General features: G+C 32.0%; 1 protein-coding gene across 1 annotated transcript; it reads right to left on the bottom strand.

Moving 5' to 3' along the window:
- Positions 1 to 813: 813 nt before the first annotated feature.
- Positions 814 to 25873, bottom strand: LOC140435521 (uncharacterized). Its single transcript, XM_072524260.1, has 3 exons — positions 25741 to 25873; positions 15328 to 16150; positions 814 to 1521 (listed from the first exon to the last, which is right to left on the bottom strand). The coding sequence occupies exons 2-3, from the start codon at positions 16127 to 16129 to the stop codon at positions 911 to 913; spliced, it is 1413 nt and encodes a 470-aa protein (XP_072380361.1). The 5' UTR covers positions 16130 to 16150; positions 25741 to 25873; the 3' UTR covers positions 814 to 910.

Raw genomic sequence — 25873 nt, 5'->3', positions numbered from 1 at the left:
GTGAATGGTGAAGTTGGAAGTCGTATCATAGGTCGGATTGAAAATTTCATCAGTCAGTTGACCTTTGGCACCTGTTACGTATGAGATTTCTATGAATTACTTTACACAAAGCTCCCTAGTAATCTGTAATCATCCTCATTAATGGATGTGAGTCACAATAGTTCACACGATCAACAAATAATTTCTTTATCCAACATTTTTTCTTCTTTTTTCAAAAAAAAAACTGAAGACAAACTAGAACTGAAGTTTGACCGCTAGTTTGATAGCAAGTCGGAGCGTGAGTCGAAAATAATATCCAACTAGTAGTCCTACTAAGTGGGACCGCAAGCCAGAACGTGAATTCCCAGCTTAAACAGCGGAGCCAGCTGAAAAGGACTCAGGAAGACATTGAAAATTAAAAGCATACATTTTTTTGTTATACACGTTTTGTTTTGTTATACCTATTTTTTGTATTAATGTTCATGTTTTGTGAAAATTTACATGAAAAAAGTAAAGGCAGTATATAAGCAAAAATCCTTGTATTATTTACAATGTGAACGAAGCCTGCAATAATCGTATGACAGTAAGCAAATAAAAAAAATATCCGTAAATCATCTTTCATAGCAAAATTAAACAAGTAAAATACACTAACTTAAATGCTAAATGTAAAAAATATTAAGTCAACGTATTCAAATCAAAAATTAAACAAAAATTAGTAATTTAGTAATATATAATATAGTTCTCCTCATCAGTAATCATTATTAATACTTTATAAAAACTTTCGTATAATTACAAAACAACGAATAAAAGTTTTAGAGTGAAAATTGAGCAAGCTGTTTTTAAAAAAATTTAAAACACGATTATCTCAAAACTGTGTTATTTGAATTAGTGTGTTTCATTTGTAAGCCGACGATATTATATAGTACATTTTCTAGTTTCCCATCATGTATACGATTTGGGGCCAGAACCTTTGAAAAGTGTTCTGATGCACCAAGAGCAATGTCTCACGATGATGGTTGCAACCAAAACTACGTAAAAGAGCAGTTTGATAAGGAGTAGCCTCATCAATTTTAATACCAAGGTGCATCAGGACCGATTTTAATTTATCAACAGAGTTTGAACAAAAAAAATTTAAGACAAGATCTTGCAAAGTCACATACGCATCTTGGTTATTTTGTAGATCTAAACTAATAGCTAACAAAACTTTGTCTCTTATGCTTATTTTTACTATATTAGAACAACCTATATTACTTGTAGGGCTCATAGCTATATTGTTGTCTGCAGTAGTCTGCTGTTCAGCGTGTCTTTGGGAACTGTTTATAGCGTATAAAGGTTGAAGTGGAGGTGGGTTAGTTGCCGTCACAGTTTTAGATGTTTTAATATTAAAGTCATATAAAGAGTTAATGGCCAGATTCGTAGCCGTGCTTTGCTGAAGTAGCATGCAAACATTAACCAATCTTACAGGATTACATTCGTAAATTACTGTGTCTTGGGAAAAATATTCTTTTACTTTATCCAGAGCAAAACAAAAGCAGGATGTGCCTAAAAATAATGTAAAGATAATTAAATATAACGGTAAAATATAGTACAACAAAAATACACTGCGCTTCATATAAACTGGTACAATTTACTACAGCATTTAACATTAACCCTAGAATGGTATTGATATTGTTTAGGTCAATATTGGTAAAGTGATGTCATACACGACACCACAGACATTTTTTATTTATGCTAAGAAATCAAAAATATAGTAATTTTATACTACAATCATGTTATATCATTTAGAATTTACGACGTCAGAATCCCACAGCGTTGCAAAAATATCAGAATACTAAATAAGTAAGGAAATTTCAAAATGTCAACTTCAGTTGAGTCCATAAGTTTGGTTTGGGAACGGTTTGGAAATGACAAAAAGAAAATATTTCATTGAATTTTTTTAGAATATTCCTCGAAAAACTCTTATCTCACAAACACAAGAACTCGTTGTAAATTTAAGAGCGTAAACGCAAAATTTTCTGGCCAATGCTTTTTAAATGCATTCATTTTTTTTTTTTTCGAATCCTAAGAAAACTAATAAATATTTTTGAAAAATTTAAACGCAGAATGAAAGATTACATTATTACTGAGGGCAGAAAGTCCCTTAGAATAAACAAAAAGTTTCTTTTAAATGAGATATTTAAAATTAAAAATCACCCTTAATTTTCTCTTTCTTTTTGCGCCTACACTCTTAATCGAGTACTTGGAATTAGAAAAAAAAATGGGGGACCATTGGAACCGTTGTCATCTGTTCAAGAGGTACAAAATGTACAATTTTCAAAAGTGAACCATTATAAAGCTTTAATAAAAACAAGCATATATATTATTATTATTTATTTGTCAACTTTATTACATAACAAAATATTTAAAATTAGGAATATTTGACTTTTGGTTTTCTTCAATTTCAATTAAAAATATTGATACTATTCTAACTTTATTTTAGAGGGTAGCAGCTGCACTAACAATTGTCGAGAAAAACAGTATACAATATATGAAAAAGAAAAAAAATCAGTTTTATATTCTCCGGGAAAACTCAGACCTCGTTTAAAAACGAAAACTACAATATGTACCAGGATAGTAAGTAAACCACCTGATTATCTTAGCATAGAGAGTTATGAAATGACGACTGAGCAAAAAAATTCTGTGCTCTGCAATCCGGCTAGCAACCGACGCCATATCGATTTCAGGTCAAATAGTGTGAAATGGTCAACCGGGCAGATGATTGTGGACGACCAGGCAATATCTGCGAAATGGGATACTGGAAGATTAAACTTAACATTACGTAAACACCGCATACGCATCGCAACATGAAATGTAAGGGGGCTGCTACAGCCAGGTAAATTGTATATCTTAGAGAATGAACTGATCAAGGAGAAGATATGAGCCACACTAAGAAGGCCAAGGATAGGAGCTAACAAATTAGGACAAAGAAACGTAGCGATATTAACTCATATTATACAAGTATATATGCCAACATACGAAGCGGCAGAAGATACAACAGTAGAAGAAACATACCACCTGATATATGAAACCATCTCTAACATTCTTAAAAGAGAACCAATGATGATAATAGGCGATTGGAATGCAAAAATAGGAAAAACTAAAATAGACGACCATTTGAAAGGAACGACAGGTGAGAATGGCTTAGTCGAGCGAAATGCACGAGGTGAACGGCTCCTTCAATCCTTTCATCGATATGGATCTTAGTATAGTAAACACAATGTTTAAACATCATCCGCGGAGATTAGCAACATGTTCTTCGCCTGGAGGACGGTACAAGAGCCAAATAGATTATATCCTTGTCACTAAACGATGGAGGAGCTCAATAATTAACGTTAAGACAAAACCAACTGCAGACTATGGTTCCGACCACAAAATGTTACAAACAGAACTTCGCAGTAAGTTACACAGTAAAACTGTCACAAATAAAAGACAAAAATTGACTCCAAAACACCCAGAAAAGTTTAGAGAAGCATTAGCAGAAGCTGACCTACCAGTGACTACTGGAGACCTGACAAAAGGGGGAGTACACAAAGAAATGGATCACTGAAGCTATCAACAATGCTAATCCCACAGCCAAAACAGCTGGGAAGAACATTGGATGACTGAAGAGACTTTCAATCTTGTAGAAGAACGACGAAAACTTAGAAACGGCACATCGAATTAAAAAAAAAATAGAGATATGCACCATAAATTTAACTATAAAACACTTGTGCAGAAGGGACAAAAATAAATATATTAAAAATATATGTGTACAACTAGAGGAACATGCTGATCGCTAAGAATCTAGAGAATGTTTCTCAAAAGTCAAGTATCTAGCGAAAGAATTCAAACCGCAGACACAGATCATCAAAGATAATAGTGGAAGTACCATAACAAACCCAGAGGTGTGGAAACAATATTGCCAAATACTATTCTCTAACAAAGACCCAGACAATAATACAGAGAAAATAAATTATAAAAAAGAACCTCAAATATTGAAATCAGAAATTGAGACGGCAATTATAAGCTAAAATTCAGAATAGCGGAAGGAGAAGATGGAATAACAGCTGAAATACTCAAAGAAATGGAAAAATTAGGAACGAAAGTAGTGCTTAGAATTTGCAATGAGATCTGGAATACCGGAAAGTGGCCAACCAGTGGGGTAAACCGGTAAAAGGTTTACCGATAGATTGCAGTAATTACCGTACAGTAGCACTGATATCACACGCAAGCAAAGTCCTTCTAACCATCATCAAGGAAAGACTAAAATCAATTCTCTTACCACAACTTGACCAAGAACAATGCGGATTCGTCCAAGAGAGCATATTCTTAATATTCGTCAAATTATCGAAAAATCTCGAGAGTTTAACATAGAAACATATTTATGCTTTGATGACTATTTCAAGGCATTCGATACCGTAAAATGGGATAAAATGTAGCATATACTTAGAGAAATGGATACGCCACAACATCCAATCTATTTATTACAAAAACTATATGTTAATAATACTACTAATGTAAGAGTTAATAATGTGGTTTCGAAAAACTTTAAAATAAAATTTGGAGTTCGACAGGGATGCATAATATTCCCTAATCTACTCAATATATAGTGAACATAAGATTTTGAGGAATGGCAAGATGGAGCAACGATAGGATGAAAAAAAATCAAAAATCTACGTTATGCTGATGACACTGTTGTATTGGCGTCATCACCAGAAGAACTGGAACAAATAATGAATAGGCTAGGCACGGTGAGTACGGATTATGGTTTGAAAATAAATATGCAGTAAAACAAAGTGATGATCATCGATAGAATTAGAAACAACCAAGTAGAGGTAAGAAACATGGCAGGTTACGAAGTGGTCAGACAATTTATTTACTTAGGCTACGTTATTACTAACAGTAGAGGATGCGAAGACGAGATTCGTCGACGCATCACAATGGCCAGATCGGCAACAAAATAATCCAAACCAAACCGATCTGGCCCCATGGTCAACATACCCTTTCTCCCTTCCTAGATCATCTTAACTCACAACATCCGAGTATAAAATTCACAATGGAAGTAGAAAATAATCGGTCCCTTCCCTTTCTCGATGTGTTAGTCACCACCAAGCCCAATGGCCGATTGGGTCACTCTGTTTATAGAAAAAAGACTCACACGAATCGTTACCTACATGCTTCATCACACCACCATCCTGCCCAAAAGAATTCTGTGATCAACTCTCTCATCCATCGGGCCATTTCGATTTCTGAACCTGACAACCTTAGAGAAGAACTTGGCCATCTGCAAAAAACCCTTCTCGCCAACGGTTACTCCAAGTCCACAATTCAAAATATTACACACCGACATCTACATCCCCCTTTACACCCTAGGACGACAAATTCAGAATCTTCGGGTAATACTCCTGTGGCTTTTCTTCCGTATATTCGAAGTGTCACTGATAGGATTGGCAAAATTCTTCGCAAAGAAGGTATCAGGACTACTTTTCGACCACCCAAGAAAATCTCACAATATCTACCCTCTCCTAAGGACCCATTACCGCCCCTATCTTCCTGTGGTGTCTATTCTATTCCTTGTTCATGTGGACAAGTGTATATTGGCGAAACTGGTCGTTCCGTCAAAACTCGGATTCAAGAGCATCAAAGATGCATTCGATCAGGTCTTTTCTCCCATTCTGCAGTTGCAGAACACTGCCAAGAAACCGGTCATTCCATATTGTTCGAAAAAACCCATATTATTTCTAAGAGCCCCTTCTTTTATTCCAGGAAAATCCGCGAATCTCTAGAGATCCGAAAAAATCCACATAATATCAATCGAGAGGAAGGATACTACTTGTCTCCCATCTGGAATCTCAGTCTAGAGCCGCCGTCCGGTCCCGCTACCACGATGCAGCCACATGATTGGCCAGCGCGCGCTTCTTGACGTTCGCGCCACGGAGTGGACGACGTGAATCCCTGTCCTAGCATTTGGTTTTCACCTTTGGCTGCGTTAAGTAGTTGAGTTACTGTGACCAAATGCCCATCTTGGTAGTTAGTATTCGCCTCTGGTTGCGTTGAGTAACTGAGTTACCGTTGCTAACTACCCATCTTCCTGTCTTTTGTTTTCTTTTTCTTTCTTTGTTCTCCTGAAGAAGCTACATACAATTGTAGCGAAACGTCGAGATGAACCCACTTTTGGGTCACTCACAAATGACACGGTCCAAACCCGGAAGACGAAGAAACTATAATTCTGACTCTGGCCGTGGAAGCCTACGATTTCATTTGATAATAAGTTTGTTTCGCCATAATATAGTGTTATTAACGCATCCTGCCAGTTTATTTACTTTTTGTACTTGATCTCTCACTTCTTTGTCCAGGTCTCCATATCTAGGCAGTGTAATTCCCAAGTATTTTATTTTCATAACTTGTTTAATACTGATGCCATAAATTTCTATTTTACATCTGGTTAGCTTTGCTGACAACTATTTTTTTAGTTTTTTGAGATGAGATTGTCATATTAAATTCTTTTGCTCTATGTTAAATCTGTGGACCAGTCTTTGCAGACTATCTTCATCTTGGGCTATCAATATTGCGTCATCTGCGTAACAGAATATTTTTATTTCTTTGTTTTCCATTCTGTATCCTCTTCCTTTGTAAAAACTTTTGATGATTTGATCAATGATCAAATTGAAAAGCATGGGGCCCAACGAATCCCCTTGTCTTATCCCGCTACCTATTTCTATAGGTTCTGTAAGTTATACATCTATTCTAACTTCCATTTTGTTGTTTTGTTACAACAACAACAACAACAAAATGATGAAGATGAAAAATAAAATAAGTGAGTGGATATCAGACTCGTTCTCTTCATCCTTACTCAAACACTATTACTTCATCACTCTCATCAGCCTCATAAGCACGCCTAATTTCTTCTAACTCAGTCTGAGCCAACGCTTTGCTTATTGAAGCCATTTACTTCTATATTCAGAATTAATAACGGGAATTTTATTGTGGTGTCGTATGTGACACCGAAAAAAATTCTAAAATATCTATTAGCGCCCGATACAGTTGATTTGAAACTAAAAGAGGTAAAGAAAGGTACTTAGTTAATACTTAATTGCATCTAATTGAAACTTCATGGTGTCGCTGGCGACACTAGTGTAACATTCTAGGGTTAAGACATTAAACATTAAAATAATGCATTTACTACACCAGAAACATTTAGCTCCGCCGCTAATATGAAACTATAACTAAATTTCAATAACCGATGCAGGGGACGTAAACATTAGCACGTGTAGGCCTTCTTTTCGTTTGGTCAGAAGTATTGTAAAACACGAAATTTATATTTTAATTTTGCAAAAATGCGAGACAAAAAACCTGATTTTAGTTGATATTCGATAATAGGACCATTTATACAGGACGAAAAAAACCAAAAAATAATTTTTTATCTCAAAAACGGCTAAAAAATTTTATATACAGGGTGTTTTTAAAAAATATAAGTTTTATTCATAATTTTTGTTATAGTGGTGTGTACGATTCCAAAAAGTTTAAATATTGCAAAACTGTTAGTTTCTTGGAATAAAATACAAAGTGATTCATAATTAGTTTGAGTTCGGCGTAAATATATGGCAGATATCGAGATCTCGGCTACTTGTAAACATTATTCTGATGAACTGGATAATAATCACTAAAGCTCGGATTTATAGGCAACAAAAATTGAAGAAAAAGGCGCCTATATAGGCAAAGATTTTTATTAAAAAAGGCAGGAATATTAACATTTAGGCAAAATATACGCATATATTTATATATGCCAATAAAGGAATATAATTTATTATTTATTGTACAAAGTGAATTACCGTAATATTAACTTAAGGCAGGTATATTTACACATCATAATCATAACATTAGTATAAATAAACTAGTAACTAAATAACTGTAAATTAATAATTAAACATTGTAACCACTTAAAATTTTATCATTAATAGAAATAACAAAATGTTTTTCAATATTTTCGGTCTTAAAACTATGTCTTCGATAACTTAAAATTAATTTGTACATTGAAAGCATACGTTCGACATCGACAGATGTAATTGGAGCATATTTCAGAGCGGATAATAAATCTGGCATAATTTAAAATTCCTCGGAAAATGTCCCATTCAAAACTTTAGCAACATTAGATAAAAACGAAAAACCTTCATTCTTGACGAAAACATATTTCATTTTTTTTTTTTTTAATTGACCGTTTTTTCCAGGTGCCGATTTAATTCTCGTCTTTAAATTATCTATTAATTTTACTGACTCACATAAATTTATCTCTTGTGTTTCTAATAAGGTAATTGTGGTAACTATTAATTTATAATTGTCATTAATATAAGCGAATTCCTGTTTCAATTTGGGATTTTTTAATATTTTTTTTTTCTTCTCGAATGGCTTCGGAAATATCATCATCAAATTCTGACATAACTAATTCTATTTCATTGCAGTGTTCAAAGTAAAAAAACTGCTTTGAGCCAGGTTCCCCACCTTGTAATTACTGGTTTAGGTGGCAAAGGGACACCGGGAAGTCTTTCTTTATATATTTGCACCCTCAACGGAGCCTTTACAAAAACTTTTTTCATAAAATGTATAAAATTATTTACCAACGGAAACAGATTTCTTATTTCTTTAGCAATTCTATTTATCCCGTGGGCTACACAAGTGCAATGAATTAAATTGATAAAAAAGCTTTAAATTAACAGCAGCTTTTAACATATATGCCGCAGCATCTGAAAGCATTAAAACTATTTTATTCACTGGTATAGCGTTGGGTAAAAAGAGGTTTGTTAAACTATCTTGTATAAATCGACTTATTGTTAAATTGTTTGTTTTTTCCAATTCTTTAACGGCAACTAAATAAGGTTTTCTCGCAAAGTTTTCGTTCAAAATTCCAATCATTAAATTAGCTATATACCTGCCGCATACATCTGTTGTTTCATCCACGATAATATACAAAAAATTGCCCTCTAACTCCCGCTTAATTTTTGAAATACATTCCACACAACATTTTTCCACAGTATGTTTTCTCAATGTACTCTCGTCCGGTAAGGATTTATTAAGATATTTTTCGAAAAAGCATTTAAAACTAGGGTTATTAACTTTATATAGAGGAATGTTGGATGCAATCATCATCTGGCATAAATCAAATTTAAATGCGTCTTCCTCCTTTTTTTTTGAACTGCTTAAACTATCCCGCAGCGATATTTGGGCTAACTTAGAGCAATTTAATTTTTCCAAATTACGTTTATGAAGTGGGGTTCCACAATGCTGGTCAATAAAGTACTTTTTTCTACTTGAAATCTGAGAATTAAAAAAAAATAATTAGAATGCTAAAACCGCTTTAGAATTTAGTTATGTTGTGGGACGAGAAAAAATAAAACTCACCGATTTGCCACATGGTTTACAAAATGCTCCATCTCCTTCTAGAGAAAGTTTCGAATAAGGTGCGATCCATAGCCTTAATTTAGATGTCATCTTTTCACACAAATATCTAAAACGTTTTAAAACGTGTTTTTTGCTTTTCGGTATACGCAACAAAACTATATATGATATAGCAATTTTTGACTAAACTATGATACAGTAACCCACTGTACAACTGATAATAAACTAATAAAGCTTAGGGATTTCCAAATAGTTAACCCTCAAGTCTTGATCAGATACATTTTCCTAGAAATCTGTTATATAAACAAACCATTGATATTTTATTATTGACCCAAAATTTTATTGTAGAATGGTTTAGTAATAGAATAATATCATGGGTAGTACCATGAAATTTTAAAAAAGGCACAAATGGGCGGAATTTACGAAAAAAGGCAAAAAGTGCAAAAAACAATTATAATAGGCAAAATAGGTAAAAAAGGCATTTTGCCTATAATCCGAGCTTTAATAATCACTATTATCAACGTTTATAACAGGTGGTTTTAAATGTGTTTTAATTATATTTTCCAGCCGCCACATTTCCTTTTCTACTTTTTCTTGAGCATGTAAAAGGCATTTCTTCCATGTGCATTCATTTCTGGTCTAATTGATGAAATTAAATTATAAAATAGATTTATGGCATCCGAGAATTTAAAGATGGTATTTTTTTCCTGTACTATCATTTTTAACATTTGCCCAGATAAGTTCTATGGGGTTTAACCCACAGTGATACGGAGGAAGTCTCAATACCAGTTTATTGTGGTATGGTGTATTTTTTTTATGATGGAAAGAAGCTGTACTTTAAGCGTATGTTGATTAAATTTTATATTTTTGGACCGGAGCCAATTTTGGATATTGCTTTTTTTATATGCACTTGTTGGTATTTTCTCTATTTTACCAAAATAGTACGGTTCGTTGTCAAGAACAATGATAGATTTGTCTTCTAATATTGGTAAGACATGGAACATTTTCACCAATTTCCAAAAGATTGATCTACCTCTGGATCTGATCATCTCTTCATGGTAATCATCAGACTTATTCGAGTCAAATGCACAGAGGGGATTTGAAACAAATTCATTCTTGCTGCTGATGTGACAAATAATCTTTCAAATAATAAGTCGTTCACCTTTTACTAAAAATTTAAAGTATTTGTAAGTTTTGAGATTTGAAATATGTAGAATATAATAAATTACTTGAAAGTTTTTTTAATCCCATGGTTAATCCATCCAAAAAAGCTTGTTTAGGAGATTTGATAATAGTGTCTATAATATTAAATCCATATTTTAGATTTTTTGTGTCCAGCGTTCAACCATGTCTCATCCAGATAATAAATTTTGCGTTTCTCTTCTCTATAAGTTCTTATCTATTAAATATATTCTCGTCGCTACACCACAATGTCGTCTCTGCATAATAAAAGGGCGTTTATTCCCCTGCGTTGATATTAAAAATAATTTTTTTTAATATTTTATAAAATGTGGTTTACGTCAAATTTGGCAAATCAAGATCATCGTTTACCTCCTTTAAAACCCCATCCACGGTGGGTATTTTGTTTCTCATAAAAAAACTTCCTTCATCACCGTAAATACACTTCGACAAACTCCAACTTTACACTCCACTTTTTTTACAATATCTTCAACCACTAACCTGGGATTTCCTATTGTTTCTTATTTAAATACATTTTAAATTATTTCTTTCAGTTTAAAGCTAAGAAAACTTCTTGTAGTTCGTTTTCGAGAACGACTCCATATATTTTCAACTAATTTGTGAGCAGAATCAGTAGATGACATGATGTTTTCAACAACTGTAATCACGTATACAGTTTAAAGTCGTTATACAGAAAAAAAATACCTAAGTATAGTAAAAACCCTCAATTCAGAAGAGTAATTTCATAGTTTAAACGCTGAATATCCTCAAATTTAAATGTACACAGCGGCCCTCGAAATCTGCCTGTTTTCTCGATTGCAATTTTCGTTTCCTCATAAGAAATTACAGAATATATAAAGTAGTATATTTATTTGTGCTTCTCTATAGTAGACTTGACCAGAAGTTGTCGTACAGTGTAGTCAATTCTTGTTCACAAGTAGTAATTATGGTCATACAAAACCTGTATTCTTCCACGCAGCGATTATTCTTCTTCTTCTTAAAAGGCCATACACCAAAGTGCGTAGGCGACTTCTCATTACTAGAATTCTGTTCTTGGCGGCGTGACACAGTGACGGTGACGGCTGTGTCACGCAGCGATTATTACCGTCATAAAAATACAAAAAAAACATGATTTTTTCAATAGTTAAAATTAAGCACAAAATTGTAATGAAATCAATTTTATTTATATGTTCCGTTTCGTTACATATTTAAATTTATAAAATAAAAATCGATATTTTAAAACATTATTTTTCAATCGTTTGGCAATGTTGGAATTAGCGAGGAAATTCCGTTTTACAATTCGGACCCAGACATGCCATAAAACTAGTTTTTATTATTTTTTCGCCGGAGGAATGGTTCTTTTACATTGGCGTTTCTATGGGTAGTGTATTTTGTGAGATATATTTTATGTGATAAGTTTGTAAACTTATTGTTGTCAATACTGTTTTAACAATACTGTATTGTAGTATTGATAAAACGTGTTATTGATAATAAGAGTGTTATAGTTTGTCGTTTTATAGTAAATTTTTAGTTATATTCTTATACAGAATTATTGAAATTATTGTATATATAGTATATACACAGATCATTGAAATACAATGGATGAAAAACCGAGTTGTTCCAAGAGAAGACAGCAAAATTCTGATGTTGATTCCAAAAATGAAAAGCCACAAAAGAGACGGAAAATGTTAACGTCCGAAGAGAAGGTAATGATACGAAACGTTTATGAAGGAATTGTCGGCAGAAAAATGGCATTAAATGTTAGCCAAGCGGTCGACATTTGTAGCAGTTTAACAAAAGTATCCGTTAGCTGTATTTATCGTGTACTTAAAAATACATCGGAAAATAAAAAGCAAGAAAAAGGTAAAACTAGAGGTAGGAAAAGCATTGTTTTCGATGACGAGACAAGGAATATTATACGTCGAAAAATTCATTCATTTTATTTTCGGAGTGAAATTCCAACACTGAAAAAAATTTTTCAAGAGCTCAAAAACGATGACTCTTTAACCAAGATATCTCATAGGGTCTTAATCAGAACCATGCGCGAAATGAACTTTCGATATGTAAAACGCAACAGAAAAAGTATGCTATTAGAAAAAAATGAAATTATTCTGTGGAGAAGAAAATATTTAGAAGAAATACGAAAAATTCGCAGCACTGGATGCAAAATATATTATTTGGATGAAACCTGGATTAACGAAGGTCATAACTACAGTTGGAAAAGTTTGGCAAGATTTAAATGTCAAAACTACACGCGAAGCATTTATAGAAGGCTGGTCTACAGGATTAAAAGCTCCATCAGGAAAGGGACGGCGTTTAATCATCACCCATATAGGAAGTGATACAGGGTTCTTTGATGATGGTTTTCTTCAATTTGAGTCGAAAAAAACAGGTGATTATCATAAAGAAATGACTTCCGAAGTATTTGAGCGCTGGTTTAAGAGAATCTTACCAAAATTGGAATCTGGGTCTGTGGTTGTTATGGACAATGCGCCATATCATAGCCGCAGACTGGAACAATTACCGACGACGGCATGGCGGAAAGGGAGAATTCAAGAATGGCTTACAGAAAAGGGGATTGCATACGAAGAATCAATGCTCAAAATTCAACTACTTGACATTGCACGGTTAAGGAAAAGTGAATATCTTAAATATGTTGTGGATGAAACTGCAAAAGATTATGGTGTCAAAGTTCTACGTCTACCACCTTATCATTGCGAACTTAATCCCATTGAACTTATCTGGGCGCAAGTGAAAGGAAAAGTAGCACGCAATAACAAAACGCTCAAATTAAACGAAGTTAAGGAACTTTTGATTCAAGCAATCCTCCATGTAGCTCCAGAGAAATGGGCTAAATGTATAGGCCACATAATTAAAGAAGAATATCGTATGTGGGAACTTGACACTCATGTCAAAGTTTTACTAGAGCCAATTATAATTACACCAGGTGAAGATAATGACAGCGATAGCAGCACTGCATCTTCAGATTTAGACAGCGAATAATATTTTCTAATAGTTTAGTAGCCATCAGCATAAAAACACCAAAAACAAAAAAAAACGAGAAGAACATAGTAAGTGTGTATAGTGTTTGTGTTTAAATAGAATAGTACAATGTTTTGTTACATCCAAAATTATTTTTATTTTGTTTTTATAGAATTTTATTTTATTTTATAGGATTTTATTTTGTTTTGTTTTATACTGTTTAAGTGTTTTGTTTATTTTATTTAATGGGACAATATGGCTCTTGGCGAACACCCATTTAAAAAAAAAGTGACGCGCCACAAGACATACCTCTCGGGTGGTGTGGAAACTGTCTTAAAATTTGTTTTAAAAAAATTTCATTGTGTAACTCTTTAAGGACGGGTCACGTCAAAAGACGTTTTAGCGTAACTTCCGTGACAGCCTGGTGGCATCAGTAAGCTTTCTGCAAAATTACTTGTTTTTTATAGCTTTTTGTTTGTGGCATTCTGTATTTTTAGGAGACTGTATGGAATAAGCCACAAAATATTTATTTATAGGTTTAATTTACTGATGTTTCGATCCCTGTATAAAGACATCGTTTTCAAATATACAAGTGATAGTAATATTTATTTTTCTATGGCTTTTTGCTTGCCGTTCTGTATATTTAGAAATAATGTTGGGAATAAGTAGCAATATATTTAATTGAAATGTTTAATTTACTGACGTTTCGATCTCTATATAAGAAGATCGTTTTCAAATATACAAATGATAGCAATATTTATTTTTCTGTGGCTTTTTGCTTGTGGCATTTCTTTTTTTTTAGGGAGAATGTTGGAAATAAGCCACAATACATTCATTTACTTGTTTATTTTACTGACGTTTCGATCTCTATTACAGAGACCGTTTTTAAAGTTTAAAGAAAAAAAAAAGAAAATAATATAAGAATATATAAATATATAATAATAAACAAATAAAATAAATATAACTATAATTTATATCTTTGCAAACGGTCTTTGGATATAGAGATGAAAACTTCAGTAAAAACCTGCAGATAAATATATGGTGGCCTATTTTGAACAATAATATTTAAACAATATAATATAATTAACGTTGAAATAAAAGTGAGTGTACTCCACTGGATTTTCATACGCCTTTCCCCACTTCTACGCCTTCAAACGATGACTCACTCTCCCAAATAGTGAAATTATAGTTTAGTTATAAAATGCACAACAAATAATTATTACTGGTTCAATATTCACAGCATAAACATAAATTGTCCTTTAACCATCAAAACGACAAAAACATTACTAACAAATCAATTCAAAATACAATTCAATACCAAAATAGTAAATCTGGTCCGAACCTGTATCAGTTAGTTTTCAACGACCGACGTCGAGTAGCAATTTTACCAGTAAGATAGGGATGGTTATTTTGTTTAGTTTTTAAATATTCTCGGACAATCGGTACTAGAATATTCGTTTAAATTATTAATTAATTTAATTAATATGATTATTTTTCTATAATGTATTCAATGACTACAATGATTTATATACTATGCAATAATAACTAATAATCGAGAAAAGAAAAAAATTCATAAAGTAATCTTAATAATGTACTGATACTGTCGGAACGAGTAGATCAATTTTGAACATATTTAACAATTAAGATACAATTTTATCGTTGTTTACACGCCCTGCATCGCCTATTGAAATTTAATTTAAAGTTTATTTATTTCATAAAACGCTAAATTGACGTCAATAAGTAGGTTTTAAAAGACTAAAAAATGATGTAACTTACCTGCAGTATATTTGGCCGCAACTCCTTGTATTAGACCACAAAATTTAATATAAGCTAAATCCCAGTTTTTTAGTTCAATTTTTTCACATTTTTCAAAGGATTTGGGATCCATTTCAAAATAAAATGTGGGGACGTATTTAAGTCCATCAACCACAACATATGAAACATATGCGCCATTAATCAAGACATAACCAGCTCGAACTGAAGCATCTTGAACATAAGTGTAGATAATTTTAAAACACCATTTAATATATTGTCCAAATTCCTTTACATGATCCTGATGGATTAAAATGCCAGGAGGTGATGCAATGAGCAGTCCTTTAGCATATTGGTGATCACAATGAAATGCGTTAATGTTATTGAAATTTAATATCTCAGCTTTCGTTGCAAATGTCAAATCAAAAATATGTTTTACACAACTCAATATTTCAGTCTCATATAAAACTGTATAATTTCCAAATATCACTTTTGTGATTATTTTAAGACAGAAATAATGTCCATCTCGTCGCATAATATACGGTAAATAAGAATCTTCTATCAATGCCCACCCAAATCTCCCTTTTATTGATTCTATATCGATTTGGTTTTCTATTTCATCTGGTGTAGCAATTTTTGGTTTTGAAATTGGCTTAGACTGTTTGCTTTTGTTTTGGGTTCGACAAGAAACTATACTCGTAGTTGCTGGTTTAACTCTTAAAGTATTAACTTCTTGATTTGCTTGACCATCTTCATTTTCTTCCTCCTTTATATCCATTAAATACTTCAAGTACTCGGTTTCGTATTTTTGCTTTTTAGTCTCCATCGTTAAAAATTCATCTGACACCTAAAATTTTAAAAATTTTAACTACAGGCTATTAAAGTTCAAGACATTCAATGAATTTTTCTAGCTCTAGAATGTTTATTTTAACAAAAAACATGCATCCAAAATATAACAAAAAAAAAGCTGAAGCAATTTGGATTTACAGCAGAGATATATAGCATAAGCATTTAAAATTATTAGTAATTTTTTTTACTTTTTCGTTTAAAATAACCAACAAACTTATTTATTTGAAGGTACTTTAACGTTGAAAATAATTATCTATTTTAAATGCATTAATATAATATATGCTCTTTGTAGAGTATGGTAGGGATCAGATCCAAAAACATTAAAATTAATACAGATCACGACATTGTTTTATTGACCATACAACACAATGGCAATCGCTGTGACATGTTACACGTTTCCACCTATACAGTGTAGGTAAAAGTTTATGGTCGGTATGGACCTTATGTGAGATGGAGTGAGAAACACCTATTTAAAAAGAGAGAGGTATATTAGGTCAGCCCATTATATGGTCGAAATAGCATTAGTGGAACTAAGAAAAGAGGAGAAGTTCAACGTTGCCAAACTTATTGGTTTTATTTGACCTGTTGTCTATTTAGCATTTTAACAACGTTCTAAGATAATCAAATTTGGGCGAATTGATTTAAATGGCAGCTTACTGTTTTTTATTTTAAATTTGCCACAATTTTTCTTTAGAATAAGTTTAATTTAACATTTTGATTTCCACTTCGGAAATCGTTTTATGTAAATAAAATTTAATAATGTTTCATATTTTAAGTACGATTTCCGAATTAAAAATCTAAACATCAAAATAAGCTTATTTTAAAGTCACATTGTGCCTTATTTCCAATAAAAATAATAAAATGCATATAACTCCACAATAAATAGTCGCGTAGTCAAAGCACCGAATCAAAGTAGGAACACACAAATCCTGAGAAAACTAATAAATATTTTTGAAAAATTTAAACGCAGAATGAAAGAATACATTATTACCGAGGGCCGAAAGTCTCTGAAAACTTCTATAATGTTTATTTTAATAAGTTACAGGGGCGAAAAAAGAGAAAATTTAGTGTGATTTTGAATTTTAAGTATCTCATTCAAAATAACTTTTTGTTTATTTCGGCCCTAGGCAATAATGTCACCTTTCATTCTGCGTTTAAATTTTTCAAAAATATTTGTTAGTTTTCTCAGGATTCGAAAAAAATGAATACATTTAAAAAGCATTGGCCTGAAATTTTGCGCCTACGCTCTTAACGCCACTAAACCGATTTTCGTAAACACTAACTATGATTGTTTAACAGTAGTTTCAAGTAAAAGAGTACCTACATAAACAAACATAATGGCTATTATCGTTTATGTGTATATTTATTGAAGTGAAAGAAAATAATGAAGGATATATTTATTATAACTGAAAAATAAACTAAACAATACAAATAGTAAATCGTACTTACATTTACATTTTACGGTATTATTAAATCGCCAATCGTCTAAATTGACATTTAAAGACGTAAGTTTTTCTACTTTATTTCTTGTTAGCCGTGTTCTTTTATTTAAAATTAAACCAGATTTTGAACATGTGTTCACATTTACAATACTTTTTGCTAAACCCGATATTAGTAATTGTACTACGTGGGATACTATGGATGTAAGGTTACCGTTTGCTAAAATTTTATTGCAAGATTCTTGAAGGCAGCTTACCATAACAATCACTGAACTACCCTTCAAGTATTTTTTGCCACTCATTGTAGTTGTTATTTCTTTAAAAGGCCGTAAAATTTGGAAAAATTGAGAACAAATAATCCAGTCTTCATTATTTAGATTTGGTTTAAGTCTAAGTCTGTATTAACTAATACAAAAGTGGAACCGATTGCCTCTTCTAACTCGGTCATTCTTTTTAACATGTAATAGGTGAAGTTGTACCTAGTTTCCACGTCTTGGATTGGCCGTTTGGGAACTTTGTTATGTTGTAATTGATACTTTAAAAGCCTTTCTAAAGATAAGGTACTTTTTTTGAAATGTGTTTTTTTAGAAACTGAAATTTGAAATTGGTGAAATAATTTCACTAATTTCAAAAGCGATCTTTTCTGAATTATGGTTTCTAGAAAAATGGCAGCAGCCTAATAAAATCGTTTTAAATTCTAAATTTTCGGTTAAATATTGTCCTGTTAATGCGATGTAACTCTCAGTTACTCCATATGTCCAAAGGTCAGTAGTAATACAGATATTTTCTACTTCTTTAACAACTTGTGATCTAATAATTTGCTTAGTTTTGGTATAACATTCCTGAAGTAATGAGCCTGACGTAATGAACAAGTTTTTCTTGTTGGTGGTTTATATCCAGGAATCCACCCTGCAAACTTTTTAAAAGCTCGTTTTTCAACTATGGAAAACAGATAAAACAAGTCTTTGCATAGGTTTATTTAATCCATATATATTTGTTTCTTTTGTTCTAAACTAATATTTTTATTAATGGAAGTATCCATCAGCTTTTGACGCTTGGGTGGCGGTGGCAGTATGTCAGTACTTGTAGTAGAAGTAGTCGAAACGGACAGAAATGCGTCAGGAGAAGGTTCAATCATTGCAATATTCAGAAAGTGGACCATAAAAGCTGCATCTTCTACAAATGCGCATTTTTTAAAAATAAAATTATTATTCTTATACTAGGTCAATAATTTTGACTAAGAAAAATAATTCATAATTGAATATTTACAATAAATAAATCCTTTGACGAACTATCAATAAAGATTTGAAATCGAAAATGCAGATCAATCGTAAATCGAAACTCATTTATTAAACAGAATACCTAGTTATAAAAAACAAAAGAAAGAGTTAAGAAGCTGGTTACTTCTATAAAAAAAGAAAAAGAATATTGTACTAGTGAAAATCAACCAGTACAAGAAAAAGAAACTGATAAAGATGACTTAAGTCCATGGTGTATTTTTGATGAATTTATTAGACATGACTCATCTAAACATACACCTGTATCTAGAGATATAAAAGAAGGCGACATGTATTTGTCTGATGATATTAACCACAAAAAATTTCGAAAGGTGATTGGAACTGTCCATTACAGTGGTGGAAAAACCATCGCCATGTATATCCTAACTTAACCACTATATTCATAAAATATTGTAGTATTGTAACAAAATCTGTTCATTGTGAACACATGTTCAAAATCTGGTTTAATTTTAAACAAAAGAAGAAACAACAAGAAAAGTGGAAAAACGTAAAAAAATTTTAACTGTCAATTTAGACGATTCGCTATTTAATAATGTGTCATGTAAATGTAAGTACTATTTGTATTAATTTATTTTTTAAGTTATAATAAATATATCCTTCGTTGGTTTCTTTCAATATAATAGCCAATATGTTTTTTGTGTACTCGCTTATTTGAAACTACTGATAAACAATCAACTAGTTACAGTTTACGAAAAACGGTTCCGATAAAAATGTCAACGACCCACCTCTAGTTTCTTAGGATCGGAACCGGAGATATGTAAAATATCTCTGATCGGAACTAATCGGAACTAATCGAAACTAATCGGAACTAATCGTTATTACTACTGGGCCATGGGCAGCAATAAGAAATATGGAGGGGAGACCAAGGGGAAATATGATTGTTATCTTTGTCTGTTCGCTGAAAATATGATTTTATATCTGCGTTAGATATCCTGGTAAATTTTACCATACCGACCATAAACTTTTACCTACACTGTATATAGAGTTCTGAGAGAATAAACAAATAATTAATAAAATGCCTATTACGTTGTATACCGTCCAAGAAAAAGTGTAACTTGTAACATGGTACTTTCAGGGTCATTCGATACCCGAAGTATTTGATTTATTTATTGTTGCCTTCGAAAATAGAGCCTCACCAATTGTGTTACTACAGTTAAAAATAGCATTAAACATTTTCAAACTTCGGAATGTGAATGTGCGAACAGTTGTAAATAGTGTCATTAAATTAATGAACCACGTGTTAGACCTGTCGATAAGGAGCGTCAAAACAGGGATATTGATATTTGTGCTTTTGTGGAAGCTAGTGAACCCTGCAATAGTGTACAAATTGCTAGTTAACAAGAATGCTCGAACTGTCCAGCGAGTTCTCAAAAAAGGAATGAGTATCACTGTTTTAAGATGCAACCAACACAAGAACTGTTTCCGGAAGATAACTTTAATCAGATGGAGTTTTATGAATTTATGTTAGATAAACAGAATGAAAATATACACTTTTTAAAAAATATTTTATTTTCTGACGAATCTTCATTTTCATTACATAAAAAACAATCCATCCGTTGCAAGGTATTATTCTCGGAAAAATAAGCACCTCAGTGATGCAGTGCGAACGCAGCATCCGCAAAAGTTAAATGTTTGGACTGGGGTGTTAGGCGACCATATTGCCGGTCCATTTTTTATCGATGGAAACCTAAACGGACCCAAATATTTACAACTTTTACAGAACGAGATCATACCGGCAGTTCGACGTCTTCCCGTTAATTTTCAGGAGGTTTATTTCCAACAGGATGGGTGTTCGGCTCACAACTCTAGAGCAATTATTGTCTTCCTCAATAAACGTTTTCTGATCGACTGATAAGTTCACGTGGTATAATTAAATGGCCCGCTAGATCCTGTGACTTAGTGCCTAACGATTTCTTTTTTTGGGGTTTTCTTAAAATAAACATCTATAGGCATCAGTTTGAAAAGGCCACAAACCTAGTCGAATGAAGGGCAAAAATACTTCATTTCTCTGCAAGCATTACACCAGCCCTACTCCAAAATATGAGGAGAAATCTGTATGACAGATTTGGTTACTGTTTAGCACAAGGAGGTGGAATATTTGAGCCCTTGATTCATTAATCTGCTTTCCTAATTTTTATTTTTTGTTGGGTACATTTTACGAAGTTTGTAAATTCTTAACTAGGTAGTATTTTTTATGTTTAAGTTTAAAAAAATTTTATTGTTTTTTGTTTATTTAAAAGTACAAACGATTCTTATTCTGATTTTTTTTCTTCTTTCTTGTCTTATTGTTATAAGCTTTGTCCATAAAATTTGTACAATTTTCAGTGACAATAAAGCATATTACTTATTTACTTACTTATTTATTTGTATTGCTATTAAGGCTAAAAAATAACCAAAAAATTAGTTTTAGAGCATTATAATAAATCTACTCTAGAGCCGGGATTGCAATAAATCTTAATTCCTATGGTCAACAAAACGTGGTCGTTATCTGTATAATGGCTTGATACAATCACAATTAGATTATGGTGGTACTATAATTAATATTTTCTCGTAACAAAATTTTATAAAATTAAACCGAATACAATTCCAAGCTTTAAAAACAACATATTGGATGATAAAATCTATTCCCACTAATGTCATTCTAGCAGAAAGTGCAACTATCGATCTACACGATAGATTTAAATATATTGCTACGAAATACATAGCAAAAATTATCACAACTTCAAATCACTCATTAATAAATATGCTTCTAGCCTTAAAAAATATCATGGTTATCAACAAGGATATTGGAAGGGAAAAAATCCAACATATGTGATTGACGCCATTGACGCCCTAACAGGAGTCAAAAAGTTTTTACCATCAATGAACACAAGTGACATACCAGCCCGCTATTCAAATGAATACAATATCTACATTTATAATATACCAATCATAAAATCATTATTAAAAAAATAGTTCCCATAACCTTTGGGAATATTATAATTTTGTAAATTCGTATTACTATAATTACATACGAATATTTACAGATGCTTCAAAAAAACAAAAAAATCAAAACCTTGAGAAAGCCAAAACAGACATAGGAATACACATACCTAGTATAAATTATTCCGTTTCTGAAAAAATTGCTTTACTTATTAATATCTGTACAGCTGAAATAATAGCTATTCAAAAGGCCTAATGATCTGTGAGGAAAAAAAGCTTTATTTGATAAAGCTTTACCTAATATTTACGGCTTTAAAAAGCGCTATAGAAAAAAATTTATAATAATATGATAACTGAAACAAAGGACTACAATGTCTTGGTAGTTAAAAAGAAACTATGCTATTTAACTAAATATGGGAAAGATATTAGATTATGTTGGATTCCTGGACATAATGATATCGAGGGAAATGAAATAGCTGACCAACTGGCAAAGGTTGGGACTGAATTAAATATTCCTGCTAAAATTAGATTAAGTAACTTGGATATCATGCCATTATTAAAAAAATAAAATATGTTCCATGCATCAAAATAATTGGTTAAATTCTTTTTAATATAAAGTTAAGTGGTATAACAACATACAAATTTTTTTCCTAATAAACCATGGCTTGACACAATCCCAGACCACTCCAATCAGAATGCCCACTCTCAGATGCCTCCTTTGAAGTTTGTCAGCACGAGACCGCCATATTTTAAACGGAAACAGACTCGAATTGAGAAATTTGTGACAACCTATGACAGAACTGTAATTTAAATTTTTAGAGATTAATAATTTAGTACATTTGAAATAATTTAATCTATTTTTCAACTAAAAGCACGAATAAAATAGTGCATATAATGTCTATAGTTGCCGTAAATAAATTAATTTGGTTAATTTTTTATGCACACCAGATAAAATGTCACTGAACAGCACTGGTTCCGTTTAAAACATGACTGATTCCGTCTGCGTAAACGAGATGCGCGTACTTATTTTTTCAAGCAGAGTAGGCATTCTGATTGTTTATTATTCTGTATCCATACATATGTAGGCGGCATCGGCATATTGCTACCATTATTAGAATGAGGACTGGTCATTGCCTGACAGGAGTACATTTATATAAGATCAACATTAGCGATAACCCATACCGTGAATGTGGACAAATGAAAACATTAGAACACATATTTTGGAATGCCCAATAAACAAAATAAAAGATTATGATGTATATAAGGAACTGATCAAAATTAATATTAAAACCACAATTAACATACCAATGCATCTATGCGATAATAACCCTAAAATTATAAAAATTCTTCTCAGATTTCTACAGATCAACCATATAAAATTATAACCTTTATAATAACCTATCCAGTATTAACATTTAAACCACTTATAAGAAAACAGAAAACATAAATAAAATGTAGATATTATTTAGATGAAATATATATATATTCACTGATAATAGGGCATAAGATATAATATTCTCAGACTCACGACAGTGGCCCAAAAATTAACAAATCAAATGTATTGGCTGATTAGTCAGTAGAATAAAATCCAAAAAGAAAAAGAATGAGAATAAGAAGCTTCTTATTTACATCTAGTGCAATTTATGTACCAAGTTTCAAGACTAGTGACTTTTTATTTATGAAAAAACAAAAGATAATAGAAAGACGAGAAGAGACAGGCCTGTTAAATTAAAATTCAGTAAATTCTTTAAGCAAAAGCCAACCTATGTGCGAAGTTTCCAGACTTCAGGGCTTTTTTCAAGGCCAAGAAATGTAGTAATCGGATGAGAAGAAGAACTATTGACTATTTATTCGATTCTTGATTCTTAAAAAAATTTTGCTCTGTGGCAAAAAATACAAAAATATATAATTTATTAAGAACAAAATAATATCCACTTTTTTTATAACCTTTTAAAGTAATGTACATACTAAATAATTTAAACTTCAGGTAAAATATTTTTTCTTCAAACGTCAAATAATGATGACATTACTTATCTAACTTGATCCTGTCAAAGTTTGATGTCTCCGCCGGCAGCAGTTTTTTTTCCCATCTCTTTACGGCGGAGGGAAAAATGTTGTCATGGCAACAATATGAAACATGTCACAAAGCAACAATACAAATGTCATTAACAACAATTAAACATCATTTTTATTTATAGTAATATTAAAGGTACAATTAGTTAATGAGACATTTTCAAAATTGAAACCGTGCAAAAATGTTCCCGACTCTTGATACGCATTGATAATTGTTGATGATACTGATGGTCGAGAACAACTTTCAGCAATCATTCCCGATGTTGGCGAATCATGAGGGTTTAAAATTTTTTGAGCATTATCGTTCTTATTTCTTATTGAATCCTCTATATATCCTTCGGCAACCGTGCTTGATTTCCAGCCCCCATGTCGTTTGAGGCATTCTAGATTTCCGCCTCCATCAATTAAAAGTGTTGCTGAAGTTCGTCGTAAAGAGTGACCCTTGTATGCACTGTTTAAATTTAAATAACTAGCTACTTTTTGAGCTACTGCGCTGATCGAATGTATTCCCATGACGCTTCGGTAACACTTTCCATTTTGGTACTTGATAAAAAATCGTTTTTCTGTGAAATTTTCAGGCTGCAGTGATGCATACTTTTTATACAGTTTAATGTAGTTTTGACCAATTATCGTAAAAGATCTAATTTGTCATGTTTTACTGTCTGGGATTCTGATAATTATTACATTTTCTTTATCCTCAATGTCCACAGTCTTCATTTTGCGACAGGCGCCGGTAACCCCAATTAACAAAACAATGTGAAATATTTTTATAATTTAGTAGAGTATATTACATACTTTGCAATATAATTTTTTTACCTATAATCCTAAATACAACTTATCTGGCGCTTCAAACAAAAATTTATCAAACTCGTCTTTAGTGAAAACTTTAGACTTCTTTGCAGTATATCCTTCGCTTGTTTTTTTTTTTTCAGAAAGGCACGTAACTTTAAAAATTTGCTTATATCCATATTTTTTCTAATAACTAACTCGGATTTTATCATAGAGTATCGTGACCACATTGTAGAAGATTTCCATTTATTTTCATTTTCCATTATATTAAAATATGCCAGTAAAACGTCTTCGGTAACTTGCCGTACTCCTCTTGTATCGCACCACTCTTGGAAGTGCTTGTACGCTAACCGATACTTTATTCCGGACATGGAGGGCCCCAAACGTGTTACTGCATCATTAGCCGCGGACTCAATTTCGTTTAGGTTTTCCATTTTCGCACTAAATTTGCGCTTGCGGTTGCAACAACAATAAGCTTTCTTTAATAATTGCAAACAACTGTCAAACAACTGTAACCAGGGAGACGCAAATCCCACCGACGACTTAATTATTTTAATTTCTAACATCTAGACGACTTTGATAATTATCACAGTTAATTTCGAGTAAAAATAGCGTATGAATTGTACTATTTATGGTTAAAAATTGCTACGTTTGAAGAAAAAATAGTATACTTTATTCGGCAAAGAAGCGACTTTTCTTGACTTGCCCTCTATTACGCGCCTCACTTCGTTCGGCGCGTAATATCGGGCGCGTCAAGAAAAGTCATGCTTCTCCTCCTCATAAAGTAATATACTATTAAAAGTTCGTTATTATTCTTGATTTGCTGTTTTATGTAAATAATATATTTTTCAAATATATTCGAATTAATTTGACATATACGTCAATAAATATAACTAACAGCCATTAGTTTAAAGCAAAAATTCCTAAATATTTGTCTAACGTTTTTGGTAATTTTTTTATTATAAGAATCACTGTAAAATAATTTAAATGCATTATAACTTTTTTACTGATTTATACCTAATTAAAAAATAAAGTGTTAATTTCTTTCAATATTAAAAAATACTTACAGTATAGCTGATACTTTTAGGATACACGTTGTAACTCGACTACTCGTACAACCACTATGTAACAAAAGAGACGCTGGTACTATTATTGCAATAAATCACTAAAATATAATAGTAAGATTTATAAGCAGATTGC

The sequence above is a fragment of the Diabrotica undecimpunctata genome, chromosome 3, assembly GCF_040954645.1.
Source record: "Diabrotica undecimpunctata isolate CICGRU chromosome 3, icDiaUnde3, whole genome shotgun sequence".
NCBI lineage: Eukaryota > Metazoa > Arthropoda > Insecta > Coleoptera > Chrysomelidae > Diabrotica > Diabrotica undecimpunctata.
Note: the sequence above shows the minus strand (reverse complement) of the source record. Positions and strands in the feature narration are given on the sequence as shown.